This window comes from Hypomesus transpacificus, unplaced genomic scaffold (assembly GCF_021917145.1).
Source record: "Hypomesus transpacificus isolate Combined female unplaced genomic scaffold, fHypTra1 scaffold_89, whole genome shotgun sequence".
Taxonomy (NCBI): Eukaryota; Metazoa; Chordata; class Actinopteri; order Osmeriformes; family Osmeridae; genus Hypomesus; species Hypomesus transpacificus.
The window spans coordinates 574,578-600,005 of record NW_025814040.1 but is presented as its reverse complement, the minus strand read 5'-3'; the positions used below and the strand labels follow the sequence as shown (position 1 = coordinate 600,005).

The 25,428-nt window shown below is 41.5% G+C and overlaps 1 protein-coding gene across 2 annotated transcripts in view; it reads left to right on the top strand.

The window, feature by feature from the left end:
- The first annotated feature begins 667 nt into the window (after positions 1 to 667).
- nup214 (nucleoporin 214) overlaps positions 668 to 25,428 on the top strand; it is a 180,962-nt gene continuing 156,201 nt past the window's right edge. The window contains exons 1-11 of one of the 2 annotated variants that reach the window (XM_047018075.1): positions 668 to 842; positions 1,493 to 1,688; positions 9,965 to 10,119; positions 10,750 to 10,948; positions 14,039 to 14,109; positions 14,209 to 14,272; positions 16,777 to 16,880; positions 17,001 to 17,107; positions 18,063 to 18,129; positions 18,334 to 18,460; positions 24,009 to 24,167. In XM_047018075.1, the coding sequence (XP_046874031.1) occupies positions 801 to 842; positions 1,493 to 1,688; positions 9,965 to 10,119; positions 10,750 to 10,948; positions 14,039 to 14,109; positions 14,209 to 14,272; positions 16,777 to 16,880; positions 17,001 to 17,107; positions 18,063 to 18,129; positions 18,334 to 18,460; positions 24,009 to 24,167 (1,291 nt within the window). In that variant the 5' untranslated portion in view covers positions 668 to 800. The remainder of the gene's footprint in view (positions 843 to 1,492; positions 1,689 to 9,964; positions 10,120 to 10,749; positions 10,949 to 14,038; positions 14,110 to 14,208; positions 14,273 to 16,776; positions 16,881 to 17,000; positions 17,108 to 18,062; positions 18,130 to 18,333; positions 18,461 to 24,008; positions 24,168 to 25,428) is intronic. The other variant, XM_047018076.1, reaches the window with a different exon arrangement.

Here is a 25,428-nt window from a genome sequence, read left to right as displayed (position 1 = left end):
GTCTGGCTTGATGACACGATCAAAAAAAGAATAATGGGTGTGTATAACAAAAGCTTCTGAAAGCAAGACTAATATTATTTAATTATATACATTGTGGTTAACAGTTAAAGTATTATTCTTCGTCTTTGCTCCAGATAGACATGTCAACAATCTATGCTCGCTCTTAACATAATATATTTGCCATCATGTCATGAACGTTTTTTCGTAAAATCAAATCTGTTTTAAAATAACGGGAATAAACTATATTAACAACATTTCATGTATGTAAATGTAAATGTATGTGTGACAACCATTTGCTAAACTAGCTACAACAGGGCAGGCAACTCAAGCCATTTCTCCCTGTGCTCATTCATTAAGTCCATGGCTCATTCAGCTCAATGTAAATCTAATCGGCTATCGGCCAATGTGAACTTTTGTGCTCGTGCCCTGTTAGTATCCGCGAGCACATTTGCAGGCAACTTTTATTGAGGTATAAGCAAATAAATGGGGTGCTAGTTTACCCATTTCGGATTGGTTTCAAATTTAGCAAAAATCAGGAACAATTATGATCTGGGGTCTATTTGTTTTTTAGGCAGTAGGACACCGGCCTCACACTCCCGAACAGTAGGTGGCGGTGATGTACCTCTTAAACGCTGTGTGCCATCTGCCATAACATCATAAGAAAACAGACGGCCTACCTACGTCACATCCTAGTAGTACGTTTGGAAGAGCGCGGTCAGTGTCAGAAAACTGCAGTTTTCTCACCTAAAACCGCGTGAAGTCGGGAATCAGCCGATTACATAGTTATATTCTCACTCAACATGAGTGACGACTCGGATTCCCCTTCTGAAAGGGAAATGAAGGTAATTTGCCATTTAATGCAGCTCATTAGTGGCAAGCTAGGCTAGTTAAAATATGGTATTTTCCACGGATTCCATAGCTAGCTAGTTAACCTGGTTAGGAAGAAAGCTAGAACCTCATGTGAACCTATGCCAGTTAACTAACTAGTAGCTACAGCATACGGGGCTACATGTGCTAGCAGGTGCCTAACTTATACTATAGATGTTTACTTGGCTACAACACTTATTTCTACTCAGCTGGCCTACTGCTTTGCGGAACTAGCTTGCTAGCATAGCTAGGAAGTAAACCAGTTTATTCTAGCATCCATCGACTGCAATGTATATAGCAAGCTACTTTAGCTAGGTAGCTAATTCAATCATAGACTATATTACTTACAACATGTTTACGATATACGATAAAATATAAAATTATACATGTTTTCCATAAATCTTGTAACATTCTAGTCGAGTAACCTTTAAACGTGTTCCGCACATATGAACTTCCATAGGTAAGATTAAGACACGTGTTTCAGAACAAAAACGTAGCTTTTCATTCAGCCTATAGCCTAATACAGTACGATTCGTAAGTGTTTGTTTACAAGCCATGCCATGGTCACCGCTAAACCTTGGCAAATTGCATGGACAGTGGAGTATTAATTAGCTTGTCATTGTAGGATTTCCAGTTCCGGCAAATGAAGAAAACCAGAGTCTTTGACTCCCCCGAAGTTCTTCCAAAGGAGAGATCCAACTTGCTATGCCTCTCCAACAAATTTGGGCTGACATTTGTTGGACACGAAAGAGAACTAAAAGTGTACTTCACCCGGGACATTATAGCCTCAGATAAAGTTGAAGGCAACTCCAATGAAATAGGTAAGGGATGTTTTCAGCAAATCTTTGAATGTTTGTTTTTTAAACTCATAAGGGTAACACTTTAGATGAGCTCTCCAAATTCATAATTTATTAACCAATTTGTTACCCATTAGTTAACGGTTTGTTCACCATTAGTTATTTATTGTTTATACAAAATGTATCATTAGTAACAACAAATAACTAATGGTGAACAAACCGTTAACTAATAAGTAATAGGGATGGGCATTTGACTAAATTGTCTTAATCGATCGTTGGGAGAATTAACGATCGATTTTTTATTAATCATTAACATTTAAAAAAAAATGTTAACTAAAAATGTTAATGTTAACTAAATTAACTATTTATAGGTTATTAAAATGCAGTGAAAATAGAAGAAACACAGCGTGTTTCCACATTGAGATCTGTAGCTATTACAAGATTAGAAAAACAACTATTTCTGTAACTCCTAGAAGCGGAGCCGACAGCTAGAAGCCTGTGCTCAAACACAACTGACCCTCGTTTTTTTCCGGCTAATTAACAAACCTTCATAAGGTGGCCGCTCATTTTTATGAACCTTCCAGCTTTATAAAAACCTTCGCCCTCAACAATACTTTAGGGTAGCCTATCCATCTCAATGGACTTGCAGATCCGTTGGGTAATTTTCTCTGCTCGTTGTACATCGCAGCTCCTCTGTGCTAGCACCGAGAGCAGGATGCACCGCCACTAACCAGTGTCGGATGTACGTTCTTCAAGTGGTACATCATTTGAGTCGTGGAGGAGTTGTATTTATACTCAGCTTTGCAGTGTTGGCAGTGAACAAAGTAATTTTTTGTCAATATGGTGTCACGCTACACTTCGCCGTGACCTCTTCATGTTTACTTTTGAAATACATGGAAACTCGCCGGTAACTGAGTAGGCCTGTGGCGTTTTTTTTCCAAACATTGGCTTCATTTGGTAAAATGTTTAATTGCTGCCACATAGCGAAATCCATTGCATTCCTTCAAGACTCACACTACGCAACAGAACACGCATTAGTTTTATCGATGAACAAATAATGTCATCGACTAAATTCTTAATGATCGATAATCGATCGTTGATTAATTATGCCCGTCCCTAATAAGTAACAAATTGGTTAATAAATTATGAATTTGGTGAGCTCATCTAAAGTGTTACCCTCATAAGTAACTATTTTACTAGTGTGCTTATAAGGTTCAGGTTGTGTTGCATTACATTTGACTTCTCCCTCAAACGATTTATTTAAAGTCCATCTAAAGTGAATTTGAAAATACAATTTTAGAACTGTATTGCTTAACCACATTACAAATACTGAACTATGTAGTACTGAATTGTGGAGTTGGACCGTTAAAGGTCACATGATATGCTGTTTTTGGATGCTTTTATATAGGCCTTAGTGTTTCCCTATTACTGTATCTGAAGTATCTTTCCCGAAATTCGACCTTGGTGCATAATTAAGGCCACCACGAGCAGTCCCTCAATGAGCTTGGCTAAAAACTCGCTGTTTCTGTGTCTGTAGCTTTAAATGCTAATGAGTAGGAGAGGGGCGACAACATGCGCTTATGTTTACAACGGATGTATCGCAATGAATTTGCCCATTCTCATCTGATTCACCCTGGTTTGCAGAGGTGCACACTCAATCATTTCAATGAGGGGAAAGGCAGATATCGCGCGCGCCATAACACCAACAGCATAACGGTTATCCAAATAACAAAGAAGTCTACAACACTGGCGTTACAGCGTTTGTATTCACACACACTTGATGCCATCTACCTTTACATTAGCAACAGTAACTCAGCTGTTAGCTGCAGAGCTAATGTTACAGCCAAGGGTAGCAAGCTAGGTAACCATATACAGTAAAGCAACAAAATGATAGTGTTCAGTGTTTCTCCTAGGATTTTTTTTTGCAGTCGGGGCAGGTCAGGTCGACCCCCCCCCCCCCCCCCCCCCCCCCCCCCCCCCCCCCCCCCCCCCCCCCCCCCCCGCCCAATATTGCACATATTTTCGTCCTATTTCCCCTAAATAATTAAAATTTGCATACTTAGACACCTTACAGTATGTTCTAAATGGCATGAATGCTGCCAATTAATAATTGACGTAACAACTTATTGTAAATGCAGTGGCCTAGCCTACAGATTAAGGTAGGCCACTCGGAAGCATGTACACTGTCTGCTTCATTTGATCTTGATAGGCTAAGCATTCTGTAGCAAATAGTAACGATATACCCACTATTTATTCATTAAAACTAGGCTACTTAAGCATAATAATGCACCTAAAATACAAACGTGAGCAAGGGCAGCAATCGCTATCGAATCAACAGACGTGCAATTTCGCTAGCAGGGGAAGAATACAAACAACAAAAATCATCAGTTAACTTAATTCAAATAAGCAAGAACTATAGACAAATACAATAACATGCTTGATAACATAAGTTATTCGACTTTCAGTTCTCAAGGATGCACACGCGCAATCTCAACTCCGCTGTGAAGCGCGTCTGTGCTATTCTCCGACATGCGCTCTAACAATCACGGCTGATAGACGGCCTAACATTTTGTACAGCTCTAATTCTGATACCGTGGCGGCAGAAATTTAACCGTGGCGGCCAATTAAAAGTAAAAGCTTTCCAGTTACGAAGCGTTTGTTCGAAGGCTTAACACCAGCTGCAGCAAACACTTAGCCCAGCCCTGGTTTGGCTGTTCGTGACGGTCAGCTATGACAGTCTTGCTAAAATAAAAACGATCTAGCTAGATGATGTACACTTTAAGCTCAATGTACATACCTTTTTTGGCCAATTTGGTCGATTGTGGGGAAAAAAAGTCTAACTGTTTTTAGTTCTGGAGAGAGCCATCGCGCTAGCTCAATTATTAGAAATATAGCTATAATCCACACCTCAAACCAGTTAACCTAGACGCAAAACTGTACGTCCAATCCAAAATTTTTGATATTTTCCGAGACCCAAGACTGCCGAAACCATTGATATCCTTTGTGTCTGTGCGGTCAGAAATACAACTCTACCGGCAGTTTAAAAACACGTCTACTTTCGAAATTGTCTGACGAATTTTACCCACCTCTACATTGAAGTTAGTGAGAGAATTTGAAAGGCTGCTCTCGCTTCAAGGCTCAAAGCTGAAAATCTGTAAATGTGAACTCTTTAGTAGTTAAATTGGCTGAAAGAGGACAAGTTTTCCTACATTTTAAGGTAAAACTTGTTTCTGTATGTTAAACTATATGAATGTCAGAGGAATGTATTTGACAATTTAGTTGAATATCAGAAAAAGAGCAGTCAGCAGTGTGCCACTCTGCTGGCTGCTCAATCATAACAATCAAGAAGGAGCTAAATGTATCATGTATTTCAAACTGTCACGATTCAAATTTGGCTGAATATTTGAAAAAGCTGAATCATTTGGGAATAGCTGAATGTCTTGTGAACATTTTAAAGGTTGAATGGTGTCTAGCTGAAAGTATGCTGAAGCAGTTAAGTTTGAAAGAGGAGGAATCTTTTTACCATTTACCATTACTTTTAATGGGAGAATAATTTGCACAAAAACCTTAATTCTTTAAAAAGTATAAAAGTGAGAAATACCAAAAGTCATAGCCATCATCTCCTGAAGGAGCTGAATGTTTTGATACAAAAATTTTAGGAATCGGTGAAAGTATGCAGGACTAGTTAAAGGCCAAAAAACAGCGGGAGAACTGAGAAGTTGAAAAACAATATACATGATTTAGGCAGAAAATGAGCTTCCCCTATTTGAAAGACCAGCAGCCATCTGCGCTTATTCAAACTCATGTCGTTGCGCTTATTGAGAACTTTGATCGCTATTTTCCAACAGAGAGGTAAGCCATTCTGAATGATAAAAGTAGGATGCAAAATCCCTTCGAATTTGAGAGTCCTGATACTTTGCAAGAGTTGACGCTTAGTCCTGCAGAAGAAACCGAGTTGTTGCAGCTCAGCTGCGATCGCACTGACCCTATGGATCTGTGACCTTATCGTCATTCTGGATAAGCATTTTGTCAGAATATCCTGTCCTGTAGTGCCAGTATTTCTATGCTTATTCCTTTCACTACCACGAACATGTGCGAATTGGGATTTTCTGTGCTTACAAAAATGAAGACAAGCACAAACGGACTGAATGCTGCGCCTGATATGCGTGTTGCGCTCTCCTCCTGCATCCCGGACTGCGCTACAAAAACGCAAACAGGCCCACCTTTCCCATTAGCAATGGTGAAATGGTACAACATGTTTTGTACAATTTGTAATATTTTTGTAATTATTACATATTTTGTTCCAATATTTCTGGTTCAACTAAATGTTGAAAATAAGAAGAAATGGGCTAGATATATATTTTTTTATAGCCTATATTTAATGTCCAATTAGGCACTTGGATAACTTCTTTAAATATTGCTGGTTCAATTGTTCAGCGAGAAGTGATCACTCAGTCTGAGATAGCTTATTAACAATGGCAGTTGGCCCACAAGTTCTGAAATAACGATAAAATAACAATAGAAAATCCTTATTATTGTTCAATAATGGTCATATTCACCTTAATTTTGTGATTTACGAATAATGTCTATTGGCTTGAGTCGCGAAGGCTTGTGATATGGGTCCCCAGGAAAAAGGTTTGGGAAACACTGCACTAGAACATTCAACAGGTGAAGTGGTCGTTAATCACATAAGTCCCAGTTTGTACATGATTTGCCGTACTGTCTCCTAACTGTCTGGGGCTGTGTGCTATATTCTGCTCAGAGGGGCCTCGCTGTATTACCTCTTGACCTCAGAGACACAAGCTTCTTATGTACACAGAAAATCTGCATATCAATGCCCGTAGTTGTTTCTGAACGGTCTGTCTATTGGCAGAGAGAAACGAGTTGTCACGCGTTGCACACAACTCACACGTGCAGACATAGAGAACCCCCAAGTCGATTCAAGGAAATGTACGTCATCAAATTAATTCTCGAAGTGACAGGTACAGGGAGTTGTATGAGCCCCAGAAAAAGGATCAATTCTGGGATGCTGTTGGGGCGGCTGTTGGAATAACACGTTTCCTAAATATAGTCTATGCCATGTTTAAGTACCATGTTAGCGTTACATGTGAAAAAGGACAGCTCAGAGGAGGTGAAAGGCTTGGTGACCCGCGCAGAGAAATGTGCGTCTGGTGTGAACAGCCTTGCGCCATTTGTAGCTGATTGTGGCCTTCAGGGCGCTTTGCAGCCAGTGTTTCCCAGGCGTAATAGTTTGTGTCCACTACAGTGGAGCGGGCGGCACGGGACGTTGGCTTCAAGTTCATTTCCACGCAGGGCATTGTGGGAAGACGAGTGGAGAGTTGCGAGTTGGAAATGTCTCAAAACTTTATGTAAATGAGGAGCGTTAAACGCTAGCGTTGGCCAATCGGATTGGTGTCTTGTAACGTAGCAACCGTTGGTCATGGTAAACATTTCTGGGTTTCAGTTTCAAGATGGAGAAACGTATTGTGTGTGGCTGCACACTAGGGCTGTCAAAATTGCTCAAAAATGACGTTCTAATATTCCCTTTAAAAAACATATTCAAATTTCTGGTTGCGCATTACGTACAACAATACCAGGACAAATTAAGACAATGAAACATAACTACTTGTATACTGTAGGTAGGTAGGCAGGCCTAATTTAGGACTTTTAGCTACGGCACTATTGCTGAAGGCTCGCTGATATAGCTGTCGGTCTTACTAGAACGGCATATGAATGCATTGTTGCTAACGTGTGCTGACGTTGTGACTGTGTGCATATGTGGGAAAGACGCATGAGTGACAGAGAGATGGAGGGAGAGCAGGGGAAAGGAAATGCAGCTGAACGAATACACTGCGTGTTTTAACCTAAATAGCGATAACATTTTTTTTTACGAAACGCAATGTGTGGCGGCCGGTGTTGATTCTGTGGCGCACCGCCACAAATTAGTCTATGTGTGGGAAACACTGGGTCAGTGCTATCGGGCGATAGTCGTTCAGACATGTGACCTTGGTGTTCATGGGCACAGGGATAATGGTGGTCCTCTTGAAGCAGGTGGGGAGTACAGACAGGTTAAGGGAGAGGTTGAAGATGTCACTGAAGACCCCTGCCAGCTGGTCAGCGCAGCCCCTGAGGGCCCTACCTGATATGCCGTCTGGGCCAGGTGCCTTGCGAGGGTTGATCTTCTTAAAGCACAGCCTCACCTCGGCTACAGTTAGTGTAGGCACACCACTGGCTTGGCCTTTCGAGTAGCTCCACTGCAGGGGGGTCACTGTCCCTCTCAAAGCGAGCGTAGAAGCTCGTCTGGCAGTAGGACAGAGGACTGGGTCTCATTGTAGCCTCTCCCTTTGTAGTCAGTAATGGCTTTAAGTCCACTCCACATGCGCCTGGGGTCAGAGCCATGGTAGCTGGACTCCATCTTGGTCTTGTAAGCCCTTTTCGCTGCTTTGATGGCCTTCAGAAGTTTGTATCTGGCCTTCCTGTACTCATCAGGGTCCCCAGAGTTAAAGGCGACAGTGCGGGCACTCGGCTTGGCCCGGACCGCGGCATCAACCCAGGGCTTCTGATTTGGGAAAGACTGGACAACCTTCTTGGGGACAACGTCATCAATGCAGTGCTGGATGTAGCTGGAAACAGTGTCTGAGTATTCGTTAATGTCCCCATCGGCTGCCTCCCTAAACATCAGCCAGTCAGTGGTGTCAAAGCAGTCCTGGAGAGTCGCCACACACTCGTCACTCCATAGGTGAACTGACCTCTCAACCGGTCTGACCTGTTTTAGCTTTTGTTCATATGCGGGGAGGAGAAGAATGGAGGTGTGATCAGCCTTCCCAAAAGCAGGGCGGGGGAGGGGTTTGTAACTGCGCTTGAATGTTGTATAACAATGGTCAAGGATCTGATCTCCACGTGTGAAGAAGTCAATGTGCTGATAGTACTTAGGCAGGACTTTCTTCATGTTACCTCTCTTGAAATCACCAACAACAATGAAGGCTGCCTCTGGGTGCACATTTTCCAGACCATTGTAATCCCGTACAGTTCATCCAAAGCAGTGGCCTTGCCTCCCTGAGGGGGATGTAGACTGCACTCATGACGACCGCAGTGAATTCCCGAGGTAGGTAGAAGGGTCTGATTTATTCAGTTAGCAGCTCAACATACATCTGTAGCCAAGAGAGAGTTAACCATAACACGGACCCCTCTGCCCCTGCACTTCCCTGAATCAGCTGTTCTGTCCTGGCGGTATATGGTGAATCCCAACGGTGTAACCGCTGTCGGAGATCTCTGGAGACAGCCAGGTCTTGACGAACAACAGTACACAGCAGTTCCCGAAGTCCCGTTGGAATTTGACACAAGCGTTAAGTTCATCCATTTTGTTGTCGATGGACTGAACGTTAGCTAGTAAGATGGTTGGAAAAGCAGGTTTGAAGCATCGTTTCCGAGTACGAACAAGAACTCCAGCATGCCGGCCTCGTTTCTTCTTCCTCCGTGTTGGTAAACAGAGCGGCGGGACAACAAAGGGCCAGCTGCAGTCCGAGCTCGCACTCCGAAAAGTGGAATTAAAGTTTGTAAAATAATCCTTGCCAAGTGACAACTTAATGTCCAGAAGTGTCTGCCGGTCGTACTGAATAAACGACAATACTACATTGACAAAACAAGTAACAAACACTAAAATGACGAACAAAAAGCTAGGTTTTTGCGGAGCTCTTGTCTGCGCGGCCATCTCTTATGCGCACCGGATGAAGAGCAGATGAAGAGCAGATCAGATAACTAAATAACATTAGGCTAACAATGAATGTTTATTTGTTTTAATAATAAGTTTAGTACTGTTATGTAATAATAACAGTACTAAAGTGTAACTTAGCTCAGTGCCTCCATTGCGTCATCGAGACATGATTTCAGCCCTGCCCAAAAAATCCTGAACACACATGTTTAATGGTCTAACGCCAAAATTCAGTACTACATACTTGACAGTCTTTGTAATGTGTTAAAGTAATACATTTAAAAGTTTTTGGTGTGCAGACTAAATCAATTAACTTTACCGGGACTTTAAACAGTTTCTCAAAATTGGTGATCAGGTTTTTTGGGTGGGGCTGAAACAATTCAGTAAGATTTTTGTTGGTGTTTTTAATTTATGTTATATATAATTCATATAATTCAATTTGTCTCGGTGGTTAGGAACACTTTTCTGTGGTGTGACAAACACTGACGTTTTTTGGTCACTTTACAGGCATTGAAACTTATTTTACTCTATTGCTCTTTTCACCCCATCTTTTTTACCCTTTTTTGTCTCCTTTTATTTTCTCTTGAAGTGGAGGGAATCGCTGCACTGGTGGAGGCTCCTGTGGAGTTGCCCCTGCACCACCTGGCTCTTAGCAGTGACGAGCTCACTCTGTCAGTGTGTGGCATGTCAGAGGAGTCTGGCCTCTTGCTGGCTTTCTTTGATGTCCGCATCTTTATCAACAAGGTAAAATCCCCAAATTATGCCACACAGATTTCTATAACAGGTTCGTCTGTTATTGTTGCTAAAAATTACATGCTACAAAATGGTTTTGCACAGAATAAAGATGCGCAACTTCAGGTCACACTGTGCCTATGGGACGGATATGGAAATTTTAGCCGATACCGATAACTCTTTATATTTGGAAGCTGATAACCGATAAATACAAAGCCTGATTCTGATTTCAAAAACAAAAGGCAGTGGACAACTGATAAAAAAAACCTTAACTGCATAAAACTCCTTTCTTTAACCAAAATGATCAGATTTCTTAAGTTTTACAATTAGTTATACTGTACATTCCTATGGCCGACTTTCTTTTATATGAATAAAATGTATTGCCAAAATAACTGGTTCAACTGGCGAAAATAATCCATAATCTATCAGCAATACTTATCAGGCCGATAACACAACATTTATCGTCCGATACCGATATTGCCGCTGATATATCGTGCATACCTTGTATGAAACGAGGTTTACACTTTCTCTTGGCTGTGTATATGATCTCAATTGTAGTCATTGTTGACCATAGTTTGTTAGCCTGTTGTTGTTATTTGTATACAAGGTCCAAGACCCATGTTTTTTGACTCCTCTCTTCAGGCCAGACCTCAAAAGTTACCATTTGCGTCATTGAGACCTGCAGCGTGCCCTGGCACCTGTGTCCAGGACCTGAAATGGAACCCTGTGCAGGCGTCAATCCTGGCATCTTGTCTATCTGACGGCAGTATGATGGTGGTAGAGGTGACTGGCAGTGCCACAATTCAGGCCCAGCTTCCCTCTGTTGCGGGCATTACATGCCGTAAGTGACTTCCCTATTTACAGACTCATTATTTGACACTGGTTAGGGTTCTTCCAGTAGGTGGAACGTAGTGGTTTGTTGGCATTATGCATGCCTCAAGAATCCATAATTTAAGATTAAGATGTCAGTGAAACACATACAGATAACTCAACTATAGATGGTGCATAGTGCCCGTGATAAAATTGGCATACACACACACAGATTCCTGAACTTATAGATAGGGCACAATGCCCGTGATGCAGCTGGTGATGACAGTTCTTCTCTGTAGTTTTGGTACATATATTTCTCAGAAGTATTTTTTCAACTTCCACATCCCACATATATTGAAATTGCCAATGCTGTGGTAGCCTACATACATGCAAATGATTATGTAGCCTTCATTTGTCTGCTATTTCCTATGTAATAAATTGCTAATGGTATGTTGGTCATTACATGCACAATGGTTGAGCCAGTTGTCATTATCATAGGCCTAATTCACCATGCAGCGCTTGCATGTACACAATTATTTTATTTACTACGAACTCCAGTGGGTTAAGTGCTTTGTTTTATTTAATTGCAAATGCCTTTGTTAATGAAATGCAATTAACAAAACTAAATTCCCTGAAGTTGTCATAAAGACTGCTAGTGCTCGTGCTAGTGAAGCATATGCTGCGAGGCATGAACAGAGAACCAATTACAGTAAAGGGACTGGGATGATCTATAAAGTTGAATCAACCAAACAGTTTGGTCATTTTTTTCTTCTTTGACACAATTCAACTAGACTTACACTTATAAGAAAACTAGGTCTTACTTGGAGCCAACAGACCACGCCTAAACGTTTTGACAAAATGATGGCAGTTTGTAGCCTGGTCCTAACCAGACCCTCGTACATTTCATTTGTACAGAGGGTCTGGGATCTCTCGATTGACAAACGTTAACTTCTTTGAAGGCCGGTCCTCTGTTGAAGTTTAAAACTATTGGATCCGCCCAGAGCCACTCTGATTTGCCATAACCAATCGGAAGCGTTCGCCTTAGCCAACTCCTTCACCACTACTGTAACAGAGCTAGCTGCCGTAGCTGGAAAATCAAACTTTTCATCATGGCCACCAACAAAACTCAGCAAGGAATGTTCTTGCTCCGGCTTTAACCTATATTCGGCAGCGTTGCCACAACCGCAGAATAATTTCGCTCGCATCTTTCTCCGCCGCCATTACTGAACTACTCAAACAAGTGCACGACATTAACGTCATCATTCTCAGCCACTCCCTCTGTTCGCTGATTGGACCTACAAAAAATGTGTTTCTGGAAACCGACATCAGAGCCTGGCTCCCAGACCTAGTACAGAAGCAAAATCCAAATTGAGCGGAAGTACGTAGGAGGGCAGAGCCAGGCTAGGCATTTTGACCCCAAAATGTCCGAAAGTTGGTATGCATGCCTTATTTCTCATGGGGAACATAAGTCTTGAGAAACCATAATGTCTGCAACATGGATTTTTCTGTACAGTGACAATTTGTAAAGAATTAACCCTTGTTATCTTTGGGTCATTGTGACCCCCCCACGTGTTGCAACAACTTTACCTCATACAAAAACATAAAAAAAAACATTTTCTTTCAACCGCTGGGCTGTCTCACCTCCCACAGTGCGATGGTTAAAAGAAAATGCTTTTTATTAGGGATGGGCGAACAATGCCTTGTGAAGCTTTGGTGGTTTCTTCCGGATTGTGCCGGCCCAAAGAGCCGAACTATCGGCGCATTGAAAATGAACAGCGTCATCTATCAGCCGTTTAAACTGGCTGAACGAGGCGTAGTGGTTGTCTCCGACGGTAGACTACCCTAAGTTATTTAATATTTTAATTAAGGCTACATGTGTTCATTTTGATCTGATATTAGTGCTCACACATTAAAATGTTGTGATACATCTGTAGGCTGTTAGAATTATGTCTTTCTCACAGTAAAAGTTAAAGAATATCGTACAAGGGTCCCAGCACTGGGGCGCGAACTCGGGATCCCAGATTCGCTTTAACAGTATGTTGTCGTTCAATGCTTTAACCAACTACACTACCGTAAAAGCTGTTACTTGTTGATGCGGGTGGACGGAATTTATACGATATGGTCTTCATATCAAAGTAACACAGATTTGTTCTAAACATTTGTGATATGTAGGTCTATTGTGAACTGGGGGGCACTTTATTTTTACAAATTATTATTACTGTTGACAATGTTGATGAACATTTGATCAACATTTGTTTTCTGGGCACTGTATAGACCTACCTAGTCCTATCATGTTACGTTTTATTTCAATAAAATAACCCAACACAAGTGCACAGATTTATAATTATTACTATACGGATTTGGCTAAATAATAATGACTGATGGAAGAAACTCGAGCGATGCCTGGTGCTGCTTCTCTGACAATGTGAGATTTGTCTTCAACAAGAAGCAGTGGCTTCGTTCCTTTTATGGCTCTGGTTCAGAAGAGCGGCAAAACTTCGAACCAGTTTGTGACGTTTGAAGCATTGAACGTCATCTTTCACGAGGTTTCGTAATTTGATACAAGCTCAAACACTTTCAAAACTGTGCGTATTGGTTTGGCGACACAAGCATTGATGCGTCAGTGCCATACGTCCCATCCCTACTTTTTATTTGTTTTTGTATTGGGTAAAGTTGTCGCAGCACAACGATGGGTCGTTGTGAACTTTCGGGTCGTTGTGACCCGAAGGCAGCACAAGGGTTAAAAAAAATTATTTGCAATCAGCCATTGATCCAATTGTTTTGAAATGTTGTACATGTCTATCATGTCAATTTAAAATAGTGCAGCTATAATTTTGCTTGTTTTACTTTCTGAACTTAACCTTGTGTAAACCAGTGAAAGATGAACTCGCATTGCTTATCTGCACTTCATACACATTTTTATATACATCTATCCTACATCTGCTGTATTTATTTTGATATGTCATTGCTTCTATCTGACGTATACTGTGGGGCTTACATTTTAGTTCCTATAACTGCACACATTTTATGTTATAACTTTACTTTCCGTGGGGATTAATAAAATGAATTAAGTTATTGACTTTGAGATGTATCTCTTAATGCCATATTTTGTGTTATTCAGTATGTTGGAGTCCCAAAGGAAAGCAAGTAGCTGTGGGAAAAATGAATGCCACCGTCAGCCAGTATACTCCGGTACGTTTCTTCCAACTGAAATACTGCATTATATGGGTCTACACGCACAGTGAAGCAATTATTTGTGTCACACTTGTATTTTTTTGCTGTCCCAACCAGACACTGCAGGAAAAGAAAGTCATCCCATGTCCAAGCTTTTACAGCTCTGACAACCCTGTCAAAGGTAAGCTAAGTAGAGAAGACTGTGGAAGAACTATTTACTTCTGCCCATATAGTGCATGTGGAAACCCCCACAAATTACTGAATTCAGATGTTTAAGCTACACCCATTGCTCACATATGCATACAATGCTGCACATAACCATGGAATCTCCATAGACAAACATTGGTACAAGCCAGTCATTTTATGAAAAAAAGGTAGGACAAATTGCAACAGAAGCAAACTCAACTGATTTTGTATCCTCAATATGTCTTTGTTGACATATAACAGTAAAAGACTCAACATTAAGGTCTGAATGGAACCCATTTAGGCTACCCATGAACATTAATACATAGATGCAGGAAGACTATACTTTAAACAAGCCTTTATTAATTATTATTGCAGAGATGGGGTTTGGGGCTGGGTCGTTTCACCAATAATAGTCGTACCACAGCTCAACACACATACAGATGTTCCCAATAAATTGTAGTTGATCACCAGGTATGTTTTAGTAGTGTTTCTTATATACTATTATTATTCAGGGCTCAACATTATTATTTTTTATCATTGTTACAACAAATTCAAAGACTTATAATTTGTGTTATTCTGTTAACATGTTTAACCATTTATTAAACACATCCCGGATATAAAAATAACAACAACAAAATCACATTTCTAGTGATAAAAAAAAAAAAGGTAATTGTCAGCAAAACAATTGACTTTTAACCTCAAACATGACGTGCTCTCTTCCCTGCTGACAGCCATCTCTGCACAACTCGGTCTGACAGAAACTGAAACCTCTGGTCCGTCAATGCTAATATATAAAAGCTTCCATAGCATTTAATCAGTATGATACTAAGTACCCAAGTCGTCACCATTCTTCTGCTGCAGTTCAATAGCCTGAGGGAACAATGCGAACGGCTGGTCCGTCTTGATTACGTGATATGCCGTTGTTATAAGTCGTGCAATAACACGATGGGCATCTACATTTAAATTCCTGACCAGAATGGTCAACGGCCTGGAAGATGGATTGTCAACCATCCGTTTAGCGGTCACGCAAACCAGGTGCTGTCTGCTAGCTTGTCAGGGATTGTTTTCGAAAAATTTCGGTGCCTGTGTAAAAAGATCCACTTTGGTCTTCTTTAGACGGGAACATACGACAGACGACACAGTGCATCTTCGTTCCATAAAAAAAGTTGCTCTACTTTGCTGCCATCTTCACTTTATTGTCTCGCGCCCCACGAGCTGCAAAGTTATTTATGCATCTAGCAATAGCAAAACATATGAAGGATGTTAACTTTTACAATGCAAATTTGTTTTCAATCAATAATTTGCAGTGGCCCGTTCGGGCCAGTGAGTTGCTAGTTTAACTATCCCGACGTTACTTTTGACTGGCCCCGGGCCATCGGGCCATCGTTATTGTCGAGCCCTGATTATAATTGGATCAATACGATGTTCTTTTTGGTCCAGAGACGTTTATCAAAAGTTAACAAATCCGCTTGTTGACCTCCGGAAAGTTCGCAGAGGTAAACAAACGATTTTCGGACTTAGGAAGCGGTTGCCTTGGAGACGTTGACAACATGACGTTGACAACCTTTTTCTGCCAGATTTGTTGTTTGAGTTTAGTTGAATGGGACAAAATTCCCATGTAGTATATAAGAAACCAAACATGGACTTTTCGACATGTCAGCTAACGCTTTGTCGCCGAGACTGTAGATGTTGTGGTATTTTTGCAAATTGGCGCATACATTATTATGCAGCATTTGCTCATGTTACCAAAACTATTAAAAAAAACTTGTAATACATTTTTTGTTTGTCTTAATGTAAGAATTCAACTTAGTATTTTTCATGGTGATATCTTTTTAGCCTATTCACATGAGAAAAACAATGAATAGGCATATGAATAGGCCATATTTGGGTGTTTTTCTAAACTTTCTCCTAATGGGATTCTTCAGGGCTTTTTTTTCCTTAACCAGGACATATTGAGGTTACAAAGTCAGTTGAATTTGCTTCTGTTGCAATTTGTGTTAGTTTGACCCCCATTTCAGCTTAAAATGACTGGACTATAAAGAGCTCACTGACTTTAACGGTGGCACTGTCCATAGGGTGCCCCCTTTGCCAAAAGTCAGTTTGAGATTTCTGCCCTATTAGATTAGCTCTGGTCAACTTAGTGCTATAAAAATTGAAGCATCTAGGAACAGCAAGAGCCAAGCTACAAGAGCCCAGCCGTAGACCACACAAACTAGCAGCAGGGCTGCCTAGTGCTAAAGCGCATAGCGCATTAAAATCGCCTACCATCTGTTACATCACTCACCAGTGTTCCAACTGCATCCGCAAGCATAATGGGATGTCCGAGTTCACATAGGAGTGATTGTCAGGTGTCCACATAGTTTTTGCTGTTTTGTATACATATCCATGATAGAATAATTCCTTCATATACTTGGACAGGTATTTCGAGAAAGTACCAACCAAATGGGACCCTTTTACAATAATAACAGATAAATGGCAATCTCAACTCCCTTCACTCAGTGCTCGACGTGCTGTGGCTGAGTACGTATATGTTTGCTGTGGCATACGCTGCTGCTGACGGCTCCCCCGAGACCCCTCCAGAATTGGTGGTTGTGTCCCTGCCAGTGAGTAAAGATTTCTTCTCCGCTCTCATGTTGACCCAAGTGACAGAAGTTTGTTTTTTCCGCTTATACTACCAAAATAATTGTTAGTAAATCACAGTTGATTCAATTTTTATTTTACAGAAAAAAGAGGATAAGAGGGAAGAGAGGTACCTCAACTTCAATGACCTGGTGTATGGTACCTGTACCGAGAGGCAGCACCACTACTTTCTTAGCTACATTGAAGACTGGTAAGACTCACCCACCAGACCAAATATTATTTAGTACTTCTACTATGGATAATTTATTATGGTGTACTTGATTTTAACTTGCTCTGTACAAGGAAAACATGGAACAGTCCTAAAAGTGGGAACTAACCATGTGGTGAGCTAGCCTGGCTGCCAGCCCAACTTCTCCCCGCCCCCAAAAAAATTTGGTCGGGAAGTTGGGTCTGGAGGGTCTCGTATTGGGGAACAACTACAGAAAAACAGAATCTGGGCAAACCAATTAAATTGCCAGGGCGGGCTTTATACGATGATGCACAGATGATCAACAGTAACGTAATCACTCACGTCACAAAACAGCGCTTAAGTTGAATTCGTTTTGAACAAACATGGCTACCGCTGGAGATCTGGGATGTTATGATTCTGCCATCGAGTCTGTTTTAGAAGACATCGACAGCGCATTAATTTTGAAAGAGGAACAGAGAGACGCAATCAAGGCATTTGTCGATGGAAAATATGTTTTTGCCGTCCTTCCTACGGGATTCGGTAAAAGTTCAGCTGGCCCCAATGGAGTTGTAATCCTAAACGGAGAACTTGTTCGTATATGCATTGCCCTTTATTGTTTCGCTCAAAAAGGTTGACCGTGTGAACAAGTACTCTCCCTACCCTTAAATTAATTTCACAACACCGGCAAAAATTGTTTGTATTCATTCTTCAAGCATACTTCAAGTCTGCTTGTAGTTTAGTTCTGTTGACAACAACTATGCGGTGCTTAACATACGTCACATACTCTGTTGCTCTGATTGGTTGTAGATCTATCCAATTGAGCGAAGAGGCATTTGTTTTCCAGGCTTGTTTGAAACACGCCCTGTAGTCAAAGCCCAACGTAGAGTTCTCAGACTCATTCTGACTAGAATTATGAGTATGACAACGTCAGGCTAGTGGTGAGCATGATCCAGGCATAACGGTCTTTCTCTTGTAGGGGCATTGTTCTTGCTGCATCTGCAGCGTCCATTGAAGTCAGCATCATTGCCAAGCAAGAGGATAAGGTGACTATACACTACATAAATATTGTCTTGTTAAATTCCCATATCATTCAAAACTATTAACTGGACTAGTAACTGTCCAACCACCTATCTTGTCCGTGAGAATTCCACACAATGGCCAATTTGCAGCCATCATGACCAAGAGTGCCACTGAAAACAAATTGGTTGCTCATGTTTGCTTGATCGCCATGTCTCTGTCCTCTCCAGACTAATTGGGAGCTGTGGCTGCTGGAGGATGCCAGTCGAGGAGAGCTGCCTGTCACCCAGACCAACGACGACACACTGCCTCTGGGTCTAGCCATAGACTACACGAGCCAACAGGAGATACACATCAGTAAGTTGCACTTGACCTTCCTCAATCCCCTCCCTGCTAGAGTGAATTTTTGAAAACTGTTCAGTGTCCTTAAAAACAAAACAAAGAAAGCCTACATGTTTACTTGCTATCAACCTACAAGGGCAATACATTTGATCTGTAGAAATAGATTTGGTTTGAATTGGTGAAAATGTATCCATGATATCAACGTTTAGCGTCTCATTAACATTAAAAGGGCTCTAGAATGCAACCAATTAGGTCGCATATGCGACCAAAATTTGGATGGGTGCGACAAATGTTCCTAGGTTGCACCGGTGCACCTTACCTCCTTGCATCTGCTGCCTCTCCACGAACAAAGCGTTTGTTCTCCTTTGACGGAACTCGCACTCATGGTTGGATCATATTGTGGTCTAGACCAATCAGAGACAGAGATGGGGCGGGTCTTTGCCTCTGATTGGCTGTGGTCCAGATAATCCTGTAGGCCTACACTGCTCCGTGCTGTGCGATTGAAATTACGACCTGAGCATGAGAGAATCAGTTACGGCAGACCTGGGCATTGTACGTCCCGCGGGCCACAACCGGCCTACGGGCTGTCACAATCCGGCCCGCGTGAGGTAAATCAAAAATGTAAAATAAATAAATGTGTTGACCGGTAATAATTATGTAGTCCTGAAAGACTACAGTGATCAGTCGATTTATATATGTGTGCTTGCACAACCTCACCAACAGAAGTTAGCTGTTGGTTAGCCCTCGAAAATGGAAAAACGAAAGGTTGATACAGAATGTAGAGTTTTTAACAAGACATGGACTTCTAAGTATATGTTTACCGAGCTCAAAGTCAAAGCTGTGTTCTTAGCTTGTGGAGAACAGGTCGCTGTTTAAACAATGTCAAAGTCAACTTAGATGTGTTTAGAGGGTGTCTGTTTTTTAATCAACAAAGTAAATGTCTAAAAAGGTCCTCGACCTATGCAGCCTATTGTAAACGTCAATCATGGCGTGTCATTTTATTTTGATGAAGCGGTGGATGAGGGAGTTGTCATTGTACACAATTTAAAGGGAATTTTCTTTCTGGAAGAAGTCATCCATGTTTGACGATCCATGTTTTACCTCTCGGGATGCTTAAGAACAGGGTACACGTGCAATTAGCTCGACTACTTAAATCTGACTTGAATTAGTAAGAGTGCGTGAGCTGAAGTTGGCCTTTTATGGAACCGCTTTAGCCCAGCTTGACTAATAGTGGTGGGCATAGATACATTTTTTACATCTATGCTTTGCGTTTAGGTGGTATTAGAGACTGGAAGAATCAGAAAGGGATTTATTTGTCATTAAAGTTTTCACAGACAAGGAATTTGCTTTGGCAGGAAGGTGCATACAATAAACATATAGGAATCTTAAATTTAGATATATGGTCTATGTACACTATGGATACATAAACTAGCAATACTAAGTGGAATACCATTAAAATAAAATATACAATAAAATAAAATAAGTTGCCATAAAATAAAATATAAATTGCCAATTTACAGTATAAAATACAATATAAAATACAAATATTACACAAATTGTAAAGTAGTGCAAATGCAATTGTTTTAAGACATGAAGTCATTAGTCAGTGTGAACTCTTGGCCTTGTTGAGGAGGCCAACAGCGGAAGGAAAGAAACTGTTTGTGTGGCGTGAGGTTTTGGTCCTGATGGACCGCAGCCTTCTGCCGAAGGGGAGTGACTGAAACGGAGTGTCCAGGGTGGGAGGAGTCGGCCACAATCTTCTTCGCTCGCTTCAGGGTCCTCGAGGTGTGCAGGTCCTCGAGGGAAGGCAGATTGCAGCCAATCACCTTCTCTGCAGAGCGGATGATACGCTGCAGCCTGCTCTTGTCCTTGGCAGTGGCAGCAGCGTACCAGAAATCGTACAGTAAACTAATTCCGCATTGCACAAGGGGCAAACAACCTTAGTCTTATCGAGGTTTCCATTAGCAAGCTTCTTAAAAATAAATGTTCCCTGAAGCAAACCCGGCAGCTTCATAGCTGCATCCATGTTAGCGTCACGTTTGATGTGGTAATTTCATACAAAAGGCATACACACAGGTTCGAAGACTCGTTCTCGCCCCCTACAGTGCAATTCGGCTAGGTATATATCCGTGCTAAAATATCAAGGTGAAAGTCATCATAGCTTGTGTAGTAAAGACCCAGCTCCCAACCCAACTTTGAGAATAGATTAACGGCGATATTTTATTTATCGCCCGATAAGAGTCTCACGTTAACGCAGCACGTTAACGCCGATAAAGGCCCACCACTACTAATTAATCTAATGCAAGTCAGGTTTGGGACTTTAAGTCTAACTTTTTTGAGCAGCCTCTATGGAACAGGCCTCTGGCTAGCTGCAGTACATCCATAGAGGCATTGGCTGCAGCATGATTCCACAGCCTGTGCTCATAATATTTTGTATGCGCTACAGTGACTGCAGTCTTTTCTGAGCCTGTGGTAGGAATGATGATTAAGCTGCTTCATCAGTGCTTGTGTTGCAGCCATGCAGTCACATAGGGTTAACAACACTGCTGCTGTTGTTTTAGTCTTGTTTCCTGTTTTTCAAGTCCTTAACCAGCAGCAATTTAATCAGTGCTTTCTATCTATTGTAATTGTAATCAAATCCTTTGTTTCAAGTGAGATATTAAGAGGGGTTTGTATGTGTTTATGTAGCCTACTCAATAAAATGGCCTGGATGAAAACATCTACAATCCCTAAGAATGCTGAGGAGCATACTCTCCTCTTCTCCTTCTTCCCTCACACCTTCCCTCATCCTCTGTAAGCCTCTTCACCCCCACCTTATATTCTCCTTTGTGTTTGTGTCTTTGCAAGTCTCCATAGCCGACCACACAAATTAGTTGTCTTACAACTGAAAGTTGTTGATAAACCTAACCCTTTAAATGAGGTTATTATACATGTAAATCATGTTTTTAGTCATTGTCTCTTTCTGCCTTTCTTAATGACCTGGGGTCAAGCTTTCTGTCATGTGTAGGTTTTTGTGCAAGCACGTTGATTTTGTTTCTTTTGTGTACATGAATGCACACTTGGGCACGCATGTGTGTTTCCCCCAGGATTTTTTTCAGGGGGGGGGGGGGGGGGTTGACCAACATTTTTTACAAACCACCTAACAGGCCCTGCAAAGCAGAGTGAGATAACTGGCAGCGCAAACAGGTAGCTTAGCTAGTTGTAACTGATTTAACTACTTGTACTTGCTGTGAATTATATTATTGTTGCTTGCTTTCCTCCAAGTACACTACAGCACTTCGAGGATCATTTTGTTTAATTGTAATTTGTTTAATTACATGCTTTTCTGGTTCTACCCATAGGCACTTATTTGCTTTTCACAATGTATGCTTCATATTTTGGCTACCCGCAATGTTGTTTATGATCATTGACCTGTTAATTGTAATTTTGGAATCATCACCCAAACGCCAACGTAAAAAAACGTCATTTTGTGTAAGAGAACTAGTGTAACTGCTAGCTTCCGGAAGTTGTTGACCTGGCTTATGCAATATGCAGAAGTAATGCGTGCATTAAGTGGATTCCAAGCACCACACGGAGCCACTCGCGAGGAGCGACTAGGCAAATTTATGCAAATAGTAGCTGCCAGAGGATCTAGTGTACTCATCGACAGGCGATCAGGTGTAAATAAGAAGGCAAATGTTGCGCAAACATGTGAAACAAATTAATTTGATGTTTCTTTTGAATATATGTATACAGTGCCCTCCAAAAGTATTGGAACAGTGAGGCCAATTCCTTTATTTTTGCTGTAGACTGAAAACATTTGGGCTTGACATCAAACGATGAATGTGAAACCAGAGATCAACGTTTCAGCTTTTATTTCCAGGTATTTACATCAGGATCTGATGCACAAATTAGAAAATATCACCTTTTTGTTCGAACCCACCCATTTGTCACGTGAGCAAAAGTATTGGAACATGTGACTGACAGGTGTGTTTTGTTGCCCAGGTGTGTCCTATTACATACATTATTCAATCAATAAATACCACTGAATGTCTACACTCAGGTTCAGATTGGGTAAGATAGGTTTTGTCTATGCAGACTGTATTCAGAGGTGAAAACAACATGAAAACCAGAGCGCTGTCTTTGGGTGAAAAACAAGCAATTGTGAGTCTTAGAGAAGATGGAAAATCAATCAGAGCCATTGCAAAAACATTGGCCATAGCCAGTACAACCATTTGGAATGTCCTGAAGAAGAAGAAAACTACTGGTGTACTAAGTAACAGACGTCGAACAGGTAGACCAAGGAAAACATCAGCAGTTGATGACAGAAACATTGTGAGAGCTGTAAAGAAAGACCCTAAAACAACTGTTAGTGAGATCAGCAACAACCTCCAGATGGCAGGAGTGAAGGTATCACTATCTACTGTTCGCAGAAGACTTCATGAACAAAAGTACAAGGGCTACACCAGAAGATGCAAACCACTCATTAGCAAGAAGAATAGGAAGGCCAGGCTGGAAATTGCCAAAAAGTACAGAGATGAACCTCAAAAATTCTGGGACAAAGTTTTATGGACTGATGAGACAAAGATTAACTTTTACCAAAGTGATGGAAAGGCTAAAGTTTGGAGAAAGAAAGGAACTGCTCATGATCCCAAACACACAAGCTCATCTGTGAAACACGGTGGAGGTAATGTCATGGCTTGGGCTTGCATGGCTTCTTCTGGGACGGGCTCATTAATCTTCATTGAGGATGTAACACATGATGGCAGCAGCAAAATGACCTCGGAAGTCTACAGAAACATTTTGTCTGCCAATTTAAGGAAAGATGCAACCAAACTGATTGGCAGAGCCTTCATCATGCAGCAAGATAACGACCCAAAACACACTGCCAAAACAACAAAGGAGTTCATCAGGGGCAAGAAATGGAAGGTATTAGACTGGCCAAGTCAATCTCCAGACTTAAACCCTATAGAGCATGCATTTTACCTGCTTAAGAGGAGACTGAAGGGAGGAACCCCACAAAACAAACAACAACTGAAAGAGGCTGCAGTGAAAGCCTGGGAAAGCATCAAAAAGGAAGAATGCAAAAGTTTGGTGACGTCAATGGGTCACAGACTTGCTGCAGTTATTGAAAGCAAAGGATTTGCAACTAAATATTAAGTCTTATTCACTTAAATATGTTTTAAGTATATCTGTTCCAATACTTTTGCTCACATGACAAATGGGTGGATTCAAACAAAATGTGATATTTTCTTAGTTGTGCATCAGATCCTGATGTAAATACCTGGAAATAAAAGCTGAAACGTTGATCTCTGGTCTCACGTTCATTATTTGATGTCAAGCCCAAATGTTTTCAGTCTACAGCAAAAATAAAGGAATTCGCCTCACTGTTCCAATACTTTTGGAGGGCACTGTATGTAAATCTTTTAGGGGCGTGGGGGTTTTTTTTGGGGGGGGGCAGGCTACCCCTCCTAAACAATGGTAGGGGAAACACTGTGAGAGTGAATGCCTAACTGCATATGAGATGCTTAATATCCATAACCCATATCTGACAAAATGTCTTCTTCCTTGTTTGTGCCTCCAGCGGATGAGAAAACTCTGCCCCCTGTGCCCACCCTGCTGATACTTTCCACGGATGGGGTTTTGTGCCCCTTCGCTCTCCTCAACCTCAACCCTGGCGCCAAGCAACTTGTCACACCTCCTGTCAGCCTGACCCTGGATGGGGAAAGGCCCCTCCCTGCAGGTGTGGATGGGCACCACAGCCCTTTGTCACATACACTGATCAGCCATAACATTATGCATAACATTATGCATTAAGCATAAGGATTTCATACCCCCTTTCCACCAAAGTGAACCGGGAGCTTTTTCGGAGCTGGTGCTAGAGCCAGTTCGGAGCTGGTTCAAGAACGGAGCCTCCTAAGAACCAGTTTGCTTTTCCACAGGCTAGAGAGCCACCACAGAGCCACGTCATTTGTCACTGTATACATCTCATCTTTCTCAGCAATGCTAGCGCAGCAGTGCCAAACACAAAGCAGAGCCCGTCTAAAGGCTGTTTATCACGCTAAGAACGCGAGGTTGAGAGGTGTTTTCTTGGCTATTGCGCAATACCCTGGACTCGCAGCAGTATGACAACTAGGGTTGCCACCTTCAATACTGAAAAATATGGGACGCCTGCCGCAGGGGGGGCCACACCCCTCGGGGCCACGATGACCACAGGCCCAATGACGTGCCAGTGGTGGTACATCAAAACTTAAAACATGTTTTCATACAAATATTATGATTGAATACATTGACATTATAAAAAGATATCTGCTATTGAAATCAGTGTGAACAGATCCCCTCAGTCTCTCTATCACAACTCAAGTGGTCATATTGTCAGCTATGACGATAATAAACAAAGGCCAACAAAGTTTGACATTGAGACCACGAAAAATAAGCTTTTGGAGGAACTTGTGAGAACCATATTTTACAGATCCATAATTTATTAACTTTAAATTAAACAAATTCTTTGATACTCAAACAAGTCTATTGAAAAAAATAGATATAGTGCAGGAGACTTGCAAAGATCTTCCATGAACATTACATCAGTGGACCAGAAATCGTAGTGTGCAGTATTGGGGCATGTAAAGCCTACTTCCTTTTATAAATGTACTTATTACATGGGGGGTATCTGGACCCGTCTCCGCCATTCTTTCAAATTGACTACGCCAAGAGACGCGCCTTCTTCTGCCTCTGATTGGCTGTGAACCTGATCAAACCAACGATGGCAGTGAGTATTACCCAATCAGGGGCAGAATAGGACGAGTCTTCACTGAATGCGGGTGGGATGATTTGCATGGGATGCTGCATTGAAGACAACTCGGAAAATACGTGACAAAACCCGTCCCGTATTGATTCAAAACAGGACGCGCTATTTTATTCTCAAATACGGGACAATTCCGTATTTGAAGGGGCGGGGGGCAACCCTAATGACAACACTGGCATTTTCAGCGCAACTTTTTATA